This window comes from Myotis yumanensis, unplaced genomic scaffold, assembly GCF_028538775.1.
Source record: "Myotis yumanensis isolate MYYU_CA2020_CCGP unplaced genomic scaffold, mMyoYum1.0.hap1 SCAF_9, whole genome shotgun sequence".
Lineage (NCBI taxonomy): Eukaryota > Metazoa > Chordata > Mammalia > Chiroptera > Vespertilionidae > Myotis > Myotis yumanensis.
Genome location: NW_027223760.1, coordinates 55,922,030 through 55,937,644, shown reverse-complemented (window position 1 = coordinate 55,937,644; position 15,615 = coordinate 55,922,030). Strand labels below are relative to the sequence as shown.

At 35.2% G+C, this 15,615-nt stretch overlaps 1 protein-coding gene across 1 annotated transcript in view; it reads left to right on the top strand.

Moving 5' to 3' along the window:
* Positions 1 to 15,615, top strand: part of AGMO (alkylglycerol monooxygenase) — a 273,361-nt gene that overhangs the window by 88,554 nt on the left and 169,192 nt on the right. Inside the window, exon 4 of the mRNA XM_070425136.1 lies at positions 9,975 to 10,078. Coding sequence (XP_070281237.1) covers positions 9,975 to 10,078 — 104 coding nt within the window. The remainder of the gene's footprint in view (positions 1 to 9,974; positions 10,079 to 15,615) is intronic.

Genomic DNA, 15,615 nt, shown 5'->3' with positions numbered 1-15,615 from the left:
AAGAAAGAACACCAAGGGTACAGAAAGCAAGACAACGAGATTGTTTCAGGGCACAACATGTATAGAGTCCTCACAGGGTATTCAGAGCCAGAAGTCAACGCAGACCTATAGATGTATTTGGAAGTCATCAACCTTTGGATGATTGGTTATCAAAGTACTTAAGTTGATGACATAAAATAAAAACAATGAGAATTTGGAACAAAGAAAAACAAAAGTTGGTTTCTTTACGGTGGGTGAGAATAAGGGAAAGTCAGGGAAGTGCACTTGGCCTGGATGTAGAAGCAGAACTGGGAGCAAGGGTATTAGCAAAGCCCAAAACGAAGCCTTTCCAGACAGAAGCAGTGGTTAAGTGTTTCAGGAAGTTCAACTAGGATGATATCTAAAACGAGGTCTTTAGTTTTGGCCAAAAAGAGGCCAATAATGATTTCGGAAAGAATTAAGTGATTTTAACAATGAGTGTAAGCATGAATGGGAGGTAAGGAAGTAAATAATCTGCTCTTTTCAGATATTTGAGATAAAAACAAATTAAGGAAAGGGAAGGTCAAAGGATCATGTTTTGCAAAGTGGAATGTTTGGATATGACTGAAATAGAGAGAAGAAGTTAGACCATGTAAAGAAAAAAAGACAAATTTAAAAAGCATTGAATTTACTAATTAAAGTACATGTATTTAGCAAATTAAATAGTGTCACTTGTTTATTAACTATTCAAATGAACCAGTTTTATTTGATAATCATTGGTTAAATAAAGAAAAAATATATGAGTGTCTATGATGCAAAAACACAATGGTAGGTGCTGTGGAAATACAAAGATGGACAAATTAGTCTCTCATTAAGAAGCTAATAAAATAAGCAGGATGCAAAGTAGCAGGGAACTTGTGATGTTCTCTGCTCAGAGTAATAAGCATTGCATGACTGTGTCTGGGGAGGACTAAACGTGATTTCCTGAAGAAAATGAAATATGCAGTGGTCCTTGAAAAGCGAATAACATTTTGACAGGTTGTACAAAGACAGGGGACCAAGGAAGTGTTGAGGGTGTTCACAAAGCACAGGGAGTAGAGGCTGCATGAGAAAGAGAAAGAGGCAGGTACATATTTTCCTTGTGTAACATTCATGTATTATAAACTGTTACTCTTCTGATTTTACTTTAATCATTTAAATATGTAAAAACTGTGCTTGGCTTGCTGGCTGTATAAAGCAGGGGGTGGGCTGGATTTGGCCCCTGACAGGCATTTGCTGACCCATAAACCAGCTTGTGAGCCATACAGGGCAGCACATCTGATACACAGACATCATGCAGTGAATATTTTCTGATTATGCTGAAGCAGGTAGGCCTCAATCTAGGGAAGTGGTTATTGGATAGGAAAGGAAGGATACATAGAAGTGATTGATGGAAGCCCATAGTAGCAATTTGATGGAGTTTAAAGGGAGGAAAAAGAGTGATGAAAGATACAATAGTCATATTACAAGATGGCGGGGGCGGGGAGACATAAAACATAGTCAGAAGATAATGAATTCAGTTCATAAATAGCATTTGGATTTAAAGGTCATATAGCAAGGGGGTCATAGTCGGGGGACCTATGAAGCAGAATATGAGCTGACCCCTATGAGAATAACGGGAGATATATTCCTGCATAACCACTCCCATCTCTCAATGCCTAAAGGTCAAAGAGTATTACATGAGAATGTTTTCTCCAGTGTTACTAAGACTTCATAGGCATTGGTACCTCTTCTTTCATACATTTAGATTTAAGGTTACCTGGGAGGGAAAGAGGAAATGGCAAAGTAACTCATCAAAGTAACATTCAGTTCTAAGATGTGTCAACAAGTAATAACAGAATGTGGAACAACAGTTCCCCAATGTACAAAAGGAAATCTATCAAGTGCAGATTGCTTCCTCAAAGACCAGTGACAGTGCTAATCTATGTCACAATGACACCATTCACAAAGGATAGACTGACTTACTCCAATGGAGACATTTAGTAATAGTGAATTCAGTAATATTGAATGTTGCTAACATGAAAGCCAGACCCATTTGCTATGACGCAGTAACATTTAGTTTCAAAACACAAGGGCTAATGGTAAGAGCAAATGAAAGTCCTTATTATTGGCAAAGAGATCCTGGTAGGTGTTTATGGTTGTTGACAAGGGTAATCTACATCCATGAGGTTAATTAGAGAGAGAATGAAAACAGATTGCAGCCGCTTTCTAACTAATGGTTTTAGTGCAATTTTGTCCTGTTTCTCTTTTTCCGGACAATCCCTGGTGGTTTTGTTTCCCTGTTCACTTCCTTATGTAGCTCTCTTTTCAAACTTTGGAGGTTATTTGTTCTTGGATTCTGTGACTTGTGGAGACAAATTATAAAAATCATTGTTCCAGACATAATATAGCAGAAGTTCACTGTGTTTCCCTGCAGGCGAGTATGCCACACAGGAGTGTCGTAGGAGTGCTCGCCAATCCTAGCTGCCTGTATTGACATAAAGACAGTTATTCTCCCAAGATTTCTGCCCCGTGATTGTGCTAGTAAGATCACTATGAATGCTAACTATGTGTCATTAAATACTCTGGAAGATTTCTTGCTTTTAATCTATGTAGACTCCTTAGAATCTAAATATATTATAAGATCAAATCACTAACTGCACCAAAACCTAAGTATTTTTTAACTTTTTATAAAAGTTTTATTTATTAGAAATTTTAATGTGACACTATTACAAATGTCCCCAATTCCCCTCTTTACCCATCTCCACCCACCTCCACATCTGCCTCCCTTGGCCTTCACCACAGTATTGTCTGTGTCCATGGGGTATGCATACGTGCTCCTTAGCTAATTCCTTGCGGTCTTTATCCAGTCAACCCCAACCCCCTTTCTTTCTGGCACTCACCAGTCTTTTCATGTATCCAGGATTCTTCCATCTTTCCTTCTGCCTTTGCATACTTCAGGGCTTCAGCGTCCTCCACTAAATATTCTGCATGTTGCTTGCAATTAGAGGGGAAAAGAGAGAGTTTGGAAGAGGCACACCAATTCCTTACCTCATCTTTTTAAAAAATATTTTATTGATTTTTTTACAGAGAGGAAGGGAAAGGGATAGAGTTAGAAACATCAATGAGAGAGAAACATCGATCAGCTGCCTCCTGCACACCCCTGTAAATCTTTATTACAGTGAAATTTTGTTAAATATAATTTTAATTCCTAGACTTAAACGGGATTTAAAATAGAATAAAACTGACATAAATATGGATATATCAAAATTCTGAAATTTTAAAATCTTATTTTTAATTTTTGCATGCAAATGTGGTAGGTAGTAATAACATTCTTATATAGTTTTAATTTTATTATTTGTCCAAATAACTCAATAATAAGCATTACATTACTTCTTGCTTTTGTATTGTATAGAAACAGGTTTTGATTGAAAAGATTATATAAATTTTTATAGATTTTTTTGCATCATACTGAAAAGCTGTACCTTCTTTTATTTATTGGTTTAAATTTTGAAAGAATATAAATATGTAAATGGAGAATACTCATTTAAAAAATCTGCAGACTAGAATTTAAAAGCTTTTTAAAATGTAAATAAAAAATAAAAAATGTATTAAAGTTGTGATTACTGGAAAGATTAGAGTGACAGTTTAGTATTTGTGACAATTTTAGAGCCATCATTTCTTACCTCCCATAGAGAGATGATTTAATATCTGCATGTTGCCAAACATACAGTTAAAAAGTGGAAATTTGGGGGGGAGGATGGTTGGGAACAGGGTGAAAAAGGTGAGGGGATTGGGAAGTACCAATTTTGTAGTTACAAAATAGTCCTGGGGATTTAAAGAGCAGCAAAGGAAATATACTCAACGATATTGTAGTAACTATGTATTGTGCCAGGTGGGTACTGGGAATATCGGGGAACAATTGTCTAACCACTATGCTGTACACCTGAAACTAATACGAAATAATATTGGATGTAAACTGTAATTTTAAAAAATTGATTTTAAAAAAGTTTAGTGAACATTTTGGTTAATCCTTCAGATGGCTGGTTTCCATGATGCTGAACATCTGGATATTTAGTGTGTTGAGCAAAAATATGAAGATCCAGCCAACTTATTGATTTTATTCTCATTGAATCAACATTTGTAGATATATTTAGTAATTTGTGTTTTGGTATTAAGTGGACAAAGAACAGATTAGAAAAATATAACAATATCAGTCTCTACTCATTGCATAAATTAGCATATCAATTTTATCATCACACTTCTATATGCTTCTATAGGAAGTGAATAAAATTGCGATGAAAAAAATTGATAACATTGCTAATTTATTCTAAGAGTAGAGAATAGGAAAATAATTGAGACTATAGTCAATGTTATTCACATTCACCAGTTAGACATAAAGTTCGATAATTTGAGTATGTTACTTATTCTTTGTTTGCTTAACTCAACTTATTGAAATCATTTATCAAATCATACTCATCTGTTAGAAAAAGAAGGAACAAACTTTTAAAGGATTTACATATTTGGTATCTTTAAATTCAAAGTGACAATTGTTTTCAATCAAAAGTTGAACAGTCCAGTCCAGTGTTTTTACAGTGTTGGATTTCTTGTAAAAGGCAATAAGGCAGTTGTTCCAATTCAAGAGGTTTAGCACCATCATTTAATAGGGTGTGTTGAGCTCCTTAATGTCTTTTACTTATTGGAAATTACCAAATATGTGCCATCTGAGAATACTTGGACCCAGTCACCTCTATTTCTAAAGGAGAAAATGTTCAGTTATGAAATAAATTAGTCATGGAGATGTAAGTGAAGCACAGGGAATATAGTCAATAATATTGTAATAACTTTGTATGGTGACAGATGGTAACTAGACTTACTGTGGGGAACATTTTCATGTGTATATGTGTGTGTGTATATATATATATATATAGAGAGAGAGAGAGAGAGAGAGAGAGAGAGAGAGAGAGAGTTACTGTGTATACCTAAAATTATAGGATATTGTATATAAATTACAAATTAATAAAAAATATGCAAGAGGGTAGTAAATGCATCAAAAATCACTGCTGAGAGAGAGAGAATAAAAATCTTTCTCTCCTTTAATGAGACTTTTTCCTTTCCCCCTTTAATTCATTTTTATTATTTCTAAAATTAAAATTTTGAACTAAAAGATTCTGCAGTTCTCATGTTCCACAGTCACCACACAGTTTGCTAAATGTTGCATAGAGTGTTGCTAACATGCCTATCTTGGTGCCAAGCATCACTAACATTTTGCAAATATGCCTGTAACATTTTTTCCTTTGTAACTTGAGGAATTTCCAAATTCCGAATGCCTCAAAACCTCCTGGCCTATCCACTATTGAAAATTAAATAGCTATCTTATAGCTTTAAAAGTTCCTTATAGACCTGTGTTTATGTCTCAGATTAATTTAAAGAGTTATTTCTCTCCATTCTATAGCTGACAAGATATGAGAGGAGAGACTTAATGTAGATATACTTTAGATGTATAATATCTATAGACTCTCTTTGTTTCTAGACCCTTACAAATTTCTCATCATTCTGAAAAATTTCTACAAAATTGTCCCTGTTCTTTGTTATATATACTAAAAATATTTTTTCACAAAACTCTCAAGGCTATAAACTAGATTTACATCAAAATTAAAACTTTTGTTCTTCATAAGATAGTGTTAAAATATGAAAAATCAAACTGCAAACTAGGAGAAAATGCTTGCAAATCACACACCTAGTAAAGGACTTGTATGCAGAATATATAACAACTTTTCAAAACTCAATAGTAAAAAATAACCCAATTAAAGTGTGGGTACAGATTTTCATTAGGCAGTTCAAAAAAGACTTATAGCCTTTAATTTGCATTGCTATAATGGCTGGGAATGAAACTAAATCAGTGACATTAGTTCTGAGAATAAGGTTGAGGGGAATTGACCACTGTATTAGTTACCTACTGCGTGGTAACATACTAGTGGCTTTTCTCAGAGTTTCTGCGGGTCAGAAATCTGGGTACAGTTTACGTGAGTGCTGAGTGCTTCTGGTTCTAGGTCTTTTATGAGGTTATCGGTAAGCAGTTAAGCTGTCTGCTGACTGCAGTGTTATCTGAAGGCTCACCTGGGGAGGATCCATGTCCAAATTCACTTACATAGTTGTTGGCAGCATTCAGTTCCTTGTGGAATTTGGACTAAGGAGTTTAGTTTCTTGCTAACTGGTTAGTTTGGGGCACTCCTAGTTTCCCACCCTATGTTCTTCTCCAAAAGGCAGCACAGATGACAGCTGACTTTCCTCAGACAGAGTTTGTGAGCATGTAAGAGGAAGCACCTAAGACATCTAGACACTGTCTTTTTATAACTTAATACCAAGAGTGTCATCCCATTGACTTTGCCAAAATCATATACACTAGATTGTGAATCATTAAATCCAGCTCACACTCAAGAGGAGGGATTAAACAAGAGGATGAATACCAGTAGACAGGAATTATTGGGGACAATCTTAGAGGCTGCCACCCATAGGCAGCCCTCTGGACCTCAGTGATTCATATTTCTCCCACATTCAAAACATATTCACCTCTTCCTAGGTCTCCAGACTTTTATCCCATTACAATTGTCAATTCAAAGTCCAGAATCTTATCTTGATCTGTTTTGTATCTTGATTCTGACAGCAATTATACAGCTGTACTTGTTTGGTAAAAATGCATAGAACTGAATACTGCAAGGGAAGGATTTCATTGTATGTAAGTTAAAGCTTAATTTTAAAAACTAGAAAAACAAGAATATAACACACATGAAAACACATAACACATTAAATTTTGGCCAAACAAATTGAATGATTGGACAATGTATTAATGAAATACATTTTTACAAATCTACATTTTAGCAATGGAAAGCAGTAAAATTATTTCTAATTATATTATTGAATAGCCATAATAATATACCATATGTTTGTATAATAATAATTAGCTTGTAGGAAAAGAAATTTTTATTAACTACAACTTATATTCTTTTATAGAAAGTTTATTGCAATAATATGTTTCAGTTTACTATTTGTGTGTTTTGTTTTTTTTCATTAGAACAGACAGTTACTTCATCAAATCAAGAATTAGGAAAGATGAACATTTACAAATGCACTATCAGCTTTTTCTGATATTATTTATAAAAGAACTATTATAATAACTTACAATAAGTTACATTTCATAAAAATTATTATTTACTTCAAGAAAGCCGAATATAGTCTGTGAAAAAAAATCCCATATTCTTGTTTTCCCCCAATTCTGCAAAGTGACAGAGGTAAGGCAATAAGATCCAGTTACTGTACCCTGTTTATACAGCTGTACTTCATTGAATGAAGGCTTGTGTTACACACAGTTTGTGATAGGAAGTAAATGCTTTTAAAACAACTAAAGAGACAGGTCTTTGACCTCCACCTTTGTGGATTTTTTGTTCAGTCATTTAGCTTCTGTGGAGGTTATAAGGAAGTAGTTTCAATATATCTTATCACCCTCTAATTTAACCTCAGTTAGTTAGTTTGTCCCCTTGTGAACTCATACCATGGATGCATAATGATGACTTTTTTTAAAACAAATCCTGAAAGTTCCAAAAAAAATGGACAGTGATTTTATTTGTGATGAAGTTTGTAAGTTATGGGCTCTGAAATAATGGGTGTGTTCTAAAAAGAAAATACTGTTTAGATTGCTTCAGGGACTCAATCTGTAAGAAGTATTAAAAGATTTAGGACATTCATCAAATATATTACCTCTTAATAAATTTCCACATAACATCTAAAGTTATCAAGTGCCACAGGTTTCTTTGTGTATCTCTAATCTGTAGCTAGATAGCCTAGTTAATAAACCAGAGATTTAGGTTCTAGGTTATTTCAAGAATTATGCCTGGGAAGGTAGGGCTCATTATGGTGAAATAGTTCTTATTTGTATAAGAAGAATTTTCTTAATTGCTTGGGTAAAAATACAGGATCATATATGATAAAAAAAATGTCAACCAATCAGGATCTAAGTTACATATACTAGTAGATAGATGGTTTACAAATATACTTGCAAATACATGACTTTAATAGAAATGACTTTTGATAGGGATATTGATTCATAGTTCTGTTCACAATGTTCTCATTCTCACAGAAATAAGTTCTTCTTATATCTCTGAGCTATCATTTGTTTAACAAAACTCTTTTGCCAATTTTGTTAGGTAACTCCTTTTCAGGTTCTCTAGAGAGAGCTTTCATTTCCTAGACAAATGGCTAAAAAGTCCACCCAGATTAAATATATAGGGTGCCCCCCAGAAAATGTATACACACACTTTGAAAAATTATAAAGGCAGTGTTTATTAAAATACATTTCATTTTCAAAATTGAGCTGCCATCTGTTATATATTTCTTGGAACATGGTGTATGTATGTATATATAATATGTGTTTATATAATATATGTTTAACATATAATATGTAATTAATATATAATGTATATGTGAAGTATTACAAATATATATGTAATTATTAATTTATAACACATGCAATATATACTATATGTGATATAGTTTATATATCACATATATACTAGTACTATATGTAATATAGCATATATGTAACATATCTATATATAATATAGTTATATATGATATAGATATACTTTTTATAAAAACCTCTAACAAATTATTCTGTCATATGCCATGAATTACAACTATTAGTATATGGCAATTGCAAAGAAAATTAACCCCAAATTTTCACTCACGTTCACTGTTCAGGTTCTTCTGATTCAGTGGGCAAAACTCATCCACTTGGTGACCTCTTGATATATTAACTTATTTAAATTCATGACAACTTTAAGATACGTATATCACTACAACTCTCATTTTTAAATGATGGAACTGTATCCATAGTTTAGTCACAAAACTAATAAAAGGAGGAGTAGAATTTGAACTCATTTACCTGGCTTCAGGATCCCAAAGATTTAATATCTAATCAATACTGACAGATATACAATGACCACATCACATGGTTAATTCTGCCTCCTGTATTTGTAGCAAAGGACTAAATATAAGTTAGTTTAGCTAAGAACATAATTTTAAAATATTGAATATAATATTATGGGGCATTTTAATCTAATTTTGGTAGACAGTGAAAAATATGGACAGAATAAAAAGTGTGGCCTTATTCTCATCTATGTCATCTGCTTAGGAGGTCATTGTATAGTGGCATGTTTATTGTAAAAAGAAATCAAGCAACTATCTGTTTTGTGTATATATGAATTTCAATGCATTAAGGGGTTAATTTGTATAATACTTGATGAAAATTACAACGTATGTTTCCTTTTTTATTACGAGCATAAAGCAATTATGAGGACAATTTTAGAAATGGCATAGAGTTTTGGTAAAGCATGAAAAAAAAACTATGTAACTATTAGCTAATATACAGTATTTCTGTAAATAAAAATGAAACCTTAAATCCGAGGAACAAATATTATTTTGCTTTGCCTCTTATTTCTATAGACAGACTTTGAAATTTCTTAAAATGCCATCAGGAAATAATATTATGTAATATTTTATTCCAAAATATATGCACCAGTTTCTCCCATCAGAGTATTCTTTAATTAGAAATATGTTATCACATACTGAAAAATCATCACTATTCATTGACTATATTATTATAACATTACCAGTTAGTTTTTATGATCTGTCATATTGTAATATGTTAGCAAAGTGTAAATTTTGGAAGTCATTTCAGTTTGCTAGAGGCATTTAATTATATCATATACACTATACATGTTTATTGGCTATGTTTCAATTTTTTACTTATTTGTAATTTATACCCTCCCTGCTTCCAAAAGTGATTTGAGGCAGCTTATTTTAATTATAATTATATTGGCTAGCTTTTTCAGAGATGTTCCAGATTTTCTTCCTCACTCAACAGAGCAGCATACATAACTGAAAATGGAAGTTGCTTTGTTCTTATTCTCATGGCTCGTTTCAAATTATGTGTTTTGCAGAGGTTAATATTATGTGGGCTGCGCACCAAACACACCACAGTTCTGAAGACTATAACTTATCCACAGCTCTGAGACAATCTTCCTTCCAAATATATACTTCCTGGGTAAGTTGTATGAAATTGAATAAATGTGATAATATAATTCATTTTTAAAACATCTCAGCTGTTTCTATTTCCTCTGAGTAAACTAATAAGGTGTTTTTGCTAAAATCCTTCTTTCTCCCCTCTAAGTACAGACACTAAAATGAAGCAAGTGGTGCTTTCCAATGACAGTCTTTTATTTAACTGATAAAACTCACCCTGGGAGCAAGGTGAGAAAGTGGCTGTCTACTTTTTATTTGCTATTAAATAAGGGAAGTGCTGGATCGACAATGTATCTCAATTCAAATATATACAAGAAAATTTATTACAAACTTTTAAAAGTGTCTTTTAAAAAATGAGTTCCCATTTCTGAATGTCCCAGGGAAATCTACTTAAACCCTTTGCTTTGTATCTACTTATTAGTGCAGTTAGTATCATGCTCAACAAAAAGTTTGGCTCTACAATATTTTCCCACAACGAAATGATAACACTAATGAATACCACAAACAGCCCCTTGTTCGAAGGTTCTTCTGATTCACTGGGCAAAACTCATCTACTTGGTGACCTCTTGATGTATTAACTTATTTAAATTCATGACAACTTTAAGATACGTATATCACTACAACTCTCATTTTTAAATGATGGAACTGAATCCGTAGTTTAGTCACAAAACTAATAAAAGGAAGAGTAGAATTTGAACTCATTTACCTGGCTTCAGGATCCCAGATCTTAACCTGTACACTACACCCTCTTCCACATGCCTCTGTATTGTCTTTCACTTACGTTATCTCATTGGATCCTCACAAATGGGCCCATGCCATGCTAGATCAAATGTTACCAATGTCAGGGAACCAAATATCAGTGAGGTTAATTCCAGAGCTAGTAAGTGTTAGAGTCCCATGTGTTAAACCAGATGCCCAAATAGATAGAAAAATATACTTATTGGCATGTGTTCTTACTCAAACATCAGAATAGGCAAAACAAATCTGTAAGGCAGGATGGTACTAACAGGTTTGCTGAAATGGATATTAAAAGTAATCCTCACCGCTGCTCCCAATTCCACATACTTGCGTTATAGCTTGTATTAATTTCCTAGGGCTGCCATAACAAAGTACCACACACTGGGCTGCTTACAACAGAAATGTATTGTCTCACAGTTCTGAAGGCCAGAAGTCTGAAATCAAAGAATGGGCATGGTCATGGTCCTTCTGAGCTCTCTGGGAAAGTTGCTGGTCTAGTCCCCTTTCCTAGGTTCTGAGAGTTCCTTGGCCTTGGGGAGCATAACCCCAGTCTTTGCATGGCCATCTCCTTGTGTCTGTGTCCATATTTCTATTGATTTTATAAGGAGCCCACCCTACTCCATTAATACCTCATTATAACTAATTACATCCACAATGACTATTTCCAAATAAGGTCCCATTCTGAGGTATTATGGAATATGATTTTGAGGTATTAAGGGATATGGATTTCAACACATGAATTTTGGGGGCACATAATGTAATCCATAACACAACTCTAAGCAGGTGTGTAAAAGGATTATATAGACTAGAGGCCTGATGCACAAAATTTGTGCAAGGGCCAAGGTCCCTACCATTGCTATGGCTGCCTCAGCCCCCACCACTGCGGCTTCATCCGGAAGGATGTTCAGAAGGATAATTAGCCTATTATGCTTTTATTATTATAGATACATACTAGTATACATACTAGTATTTTTCCCATATCTTATAGCTTGTGGTGAAAACTCTGGATGATTGAAAGTGGAAGAAAATTCTACCTATTTCATTGCTGCATAACTCAAGACTGGTCTAGGTTTCCAATGAATGGTGCAAAGAACAGGCCCCTGATGGAAAGAAGGGATACTGCCCACCCCTCCTTCTTAAGAAATAGTGGCATTAATGCAAAGTTTTATTATTCTGTACAAAATAGGCTGAATATCAGACTGATTAAAATAATAATCTCAAAAAACTTTATTCTCTCCTAATTTATGTATTTCTCTTTGCATAAGGATAATAATCAGAACTCTGATACCTGCATTTGGGGGAAGAACGCCTCCATGAGAGGATGCAACTGTATTTCATGTTGCTCCAGGGAAATCAGTGCCCTTGGTGAATTAATCATTTGAGGAATCATCAGAGGAAAATTTTTATCAGAGCATAATAGATTTATTTTAGAACCAAGAGAAATCTTGGAAAAACTATATTTAAATCATCCATTTTGAAAGCTACCAAAGAATCTCAGGAGCCTGCTACATCATGCAGTGTTGAACATTGCTGGTTGGAACTTGAATTCAGATATCTCAGTCCAGTATATGGTCATCTCTATCCTGGTTTCACTGTATCTTCTGCCCCATTAAGTCAATGCATCCAAAGTTACAGATTGGAGAAAATCTAAGTGAAATGCAGGTTCACACCTATTTATTGCAGAAATAAATTCCCTTTGCAACCTCATATCACGTGATCAAGGACACAGAAAAATACCATGCTGGTTAAGAAAATGAACATTGGGAATGCATTACAAGCTGCTAATTTTTGGGGGGGTGAGGGTGGGAATGGATTCTGAGGACTTGTAGTTCAGGAAATGAAGGTCTGTATTGTAAATCAGCATGGATTCCTATCTAGTATTTGTAGGTCCATTTGAAGATAACATAGATGGTTTAAGGGTCTGTGAAAATTAATAGTCTGTGATAGGCCTTTCTGGACATTAAAGTCAAAGAGCAGTAATCAGGTATCTATTTTCTTTGACTCCTTTATAAGATTCTTTTCATCCAACACTGCTACATACGGCATGTAATTTGGTAGTTACTAAGGTAACAGTGTATTTTAGAACAAATAAATGGGTCATGTCATTGAAGATAAAATTGATTTGTGAAATGAAAAGCAAAATTAAGCTTCAGAGGGCTTTTCTTTGACAGTACTATGAAAATTAGGGTGGCAGATCTGTCATTTAAAGTAATGAAAGATAAGAATTCAATTTTTAAAAATTTCTGACCATACTTTTTGCATTTTTAGCCAGTTTTAAGCTTAGATTTAACATTACTCATCCAAAAAGAGCTGCACTTTTAAGTGAGTATCGTTTTAAGTGAGGCTTATTTATTGGTTTTGCATGCTACTTCAATCTTTCATTACACATCTTAATTAATATAATGCCTTAAACATGATAGTCTCTCCACTTTGCAAATAATAAAATACGTCTAGACCCATGGATATTGTGCACTATGTAACAGTGTAGGGGTTAACATTTTGTTTTCTGCCAACTTTATAATAAAATACCTGAATGGTGCAATTGTATATTGAAAACATAGCTACAGAAGTGCTGGAAAAATAAAAGAATGGGGAATGTCAAAGGAATACAGGTGCCAACTTGAGAGAGCTCCCCTGGTCCCAATCTGGAACAATTTGAACAAAAAAGTATATAATGTACTGTGGAGTTACAAACCAAAGTACAAATGTCAGTGAAATTGGTCCATAATGATATCGATAAACTAGAGGCCCAATGCACGAAATTTGTGCACTTGGGGGGGGTGGGGGTGGTCCCTTAGCCAGGCCTGCACCCTCTCACTGTCTGGGAGTCCTCAGGGGATGAGGGCTTCTGGCTGAGCAGCACTCCAGAGTGCACTGACCACCAGGGGGCAGCTCCTGCGTTGAGTGTCTGCCACCTGGTGGTCAGTGCGTGTCTTAGCTACCGGTGGTTCTGCCCTTTGATCAATTTGCATATTAGGCTTTTATTATATAGGATGATTGACTAAATAAATAAATGGGAACAAATAAATAGGAGACAAATTCCCTTAAAGAATTATAAATAATATATGTAGATATGGTCCTAGTCTAGGAAGTGGAGCTTAATACCTCCCTAGCCCTGACTTTTGAGTGTGGCCTGTGCTTAGTAAGTCTTTTAGTAAGAAAGAGTATGGAAAAGGGGACAGAGGGTTGGGTGGAGAAACTTGGCAAACACAATCTCAGATCAAAGTAACATCCTGGGAAATGTCTTGTTGGTAGCATTTACCCTTTGATAAAATGTGATAAAAAGGTTGTCTTGATAGCATATACCATTTGACATACTATGAGAATGGCCTTTTACCCCTGTGGTTTTCATCATTAAAACCCTAACCCTGTAACCCCAATCAAACCAAAGAAAAGTGTCAAACCCAATTTGAGGGACATTCTAAAAAATACCTAACCAGTACTCCTCAAAAGTATAAAGGTCAGAAAACCAAGGATTATCTGAGAAACTGTCACAGATCAGAAGAGGCTATCCTATCTAATAAAGAGGGAATATGCTAATTGACCCTCATGTCATCACAAAGATGGCAGCGCCCACAGCCAATAAGGAGGGAATATGCTAATAGACTGCCCCACCCTCAAAGATGGTGGTGCCCACAGCCAATAAGGAGGGAATATGCTAATTGACTACCCCGCCCTCAAAGATGGCAGCACCCACAACCACAAGATGGTGGCTCCCAGTCCCCTCAGCCCCCCAGCTGCCCAGGGCCGGCTCGAGGCACAGGCAAGCCTCAATGTTGGCTGCCCAGCTGCGCAGGGCCAACCTGAGGTGCAGGCAAGCCTCGATGTCGGCTGCCCAGCTGCCCAGGACCAGCCAGAGGTGCAGGCAAGCCTCAGATGTTGGCTTCCCAACCACCCAGGGCTGGCCCAAGGTGCAGGCAAGCCTTGGATTTTGGCTGCCCAGCCGCCCATGACTGCCCAAGGCTTAGGTAACCAGGACCAGCCGAGGCTTGCGCTGCAGCAGTGGCAGCAGCAGAGGTGTGATTGGGGCATCACCTTCCCCTGATCGATGGGTCACCTTCGTCCCTGAGGGCTCCCGGACTGTGAGAGGGGGCAGGCCAGGCTGAGAGACCCCCCTCCAGTGCATGAATTTTCATGTACCTGGCCTCTAGTAAGATATAAAGATTTAATGTATATTGCACCCTGGAAGAAATCCTAAAACAGAAAAAGAACATTAGAAAAACAAACAAACCAACAACTAATGAAATCTAAATAAGATGTGGAGTTTAGTGGCATTTAGTTAAGAGTAATGTACCAATGTTGGTCTCTTAGTCTGTACATCACAATACCTTGATACTTCATTGTACTTGCTGTTATTATTGCCTGGAAAATTATTTTCCCTTTATTTCTGTTATATCCTTCAATATTCAATCCATTCGTCTCTTACAGATGCCTTTCTAACTTTGCCCAGGTTGCTTTTTGTTTGTTTATTCCATAAGACGCTTACATATCTCAATTATAGTACCAATTACTGTACATAACATGAATACATGAAATAAAAGGTGTATAGTTGTCAAAAAGCAATTTGTCAAAGGAAATATTTTGCTGAGCTAAGTAAGACCGATGTGAAACTGATAATGGCACAATGTATAAAATAATTCAAAGCTGTCATTCATTTAAATATTTTTCATTTAATAGAAATTTAGAGCATAGGTGAGATACTTACATTAAAGTTAATATATTTTAACATACTTGTGATACATGAAGCTATTGAATGGGAAATAGTAAACTACATTTAATTAGCTGAGTATTCTCTTAATAGCATAGGAATTTAATGATAAA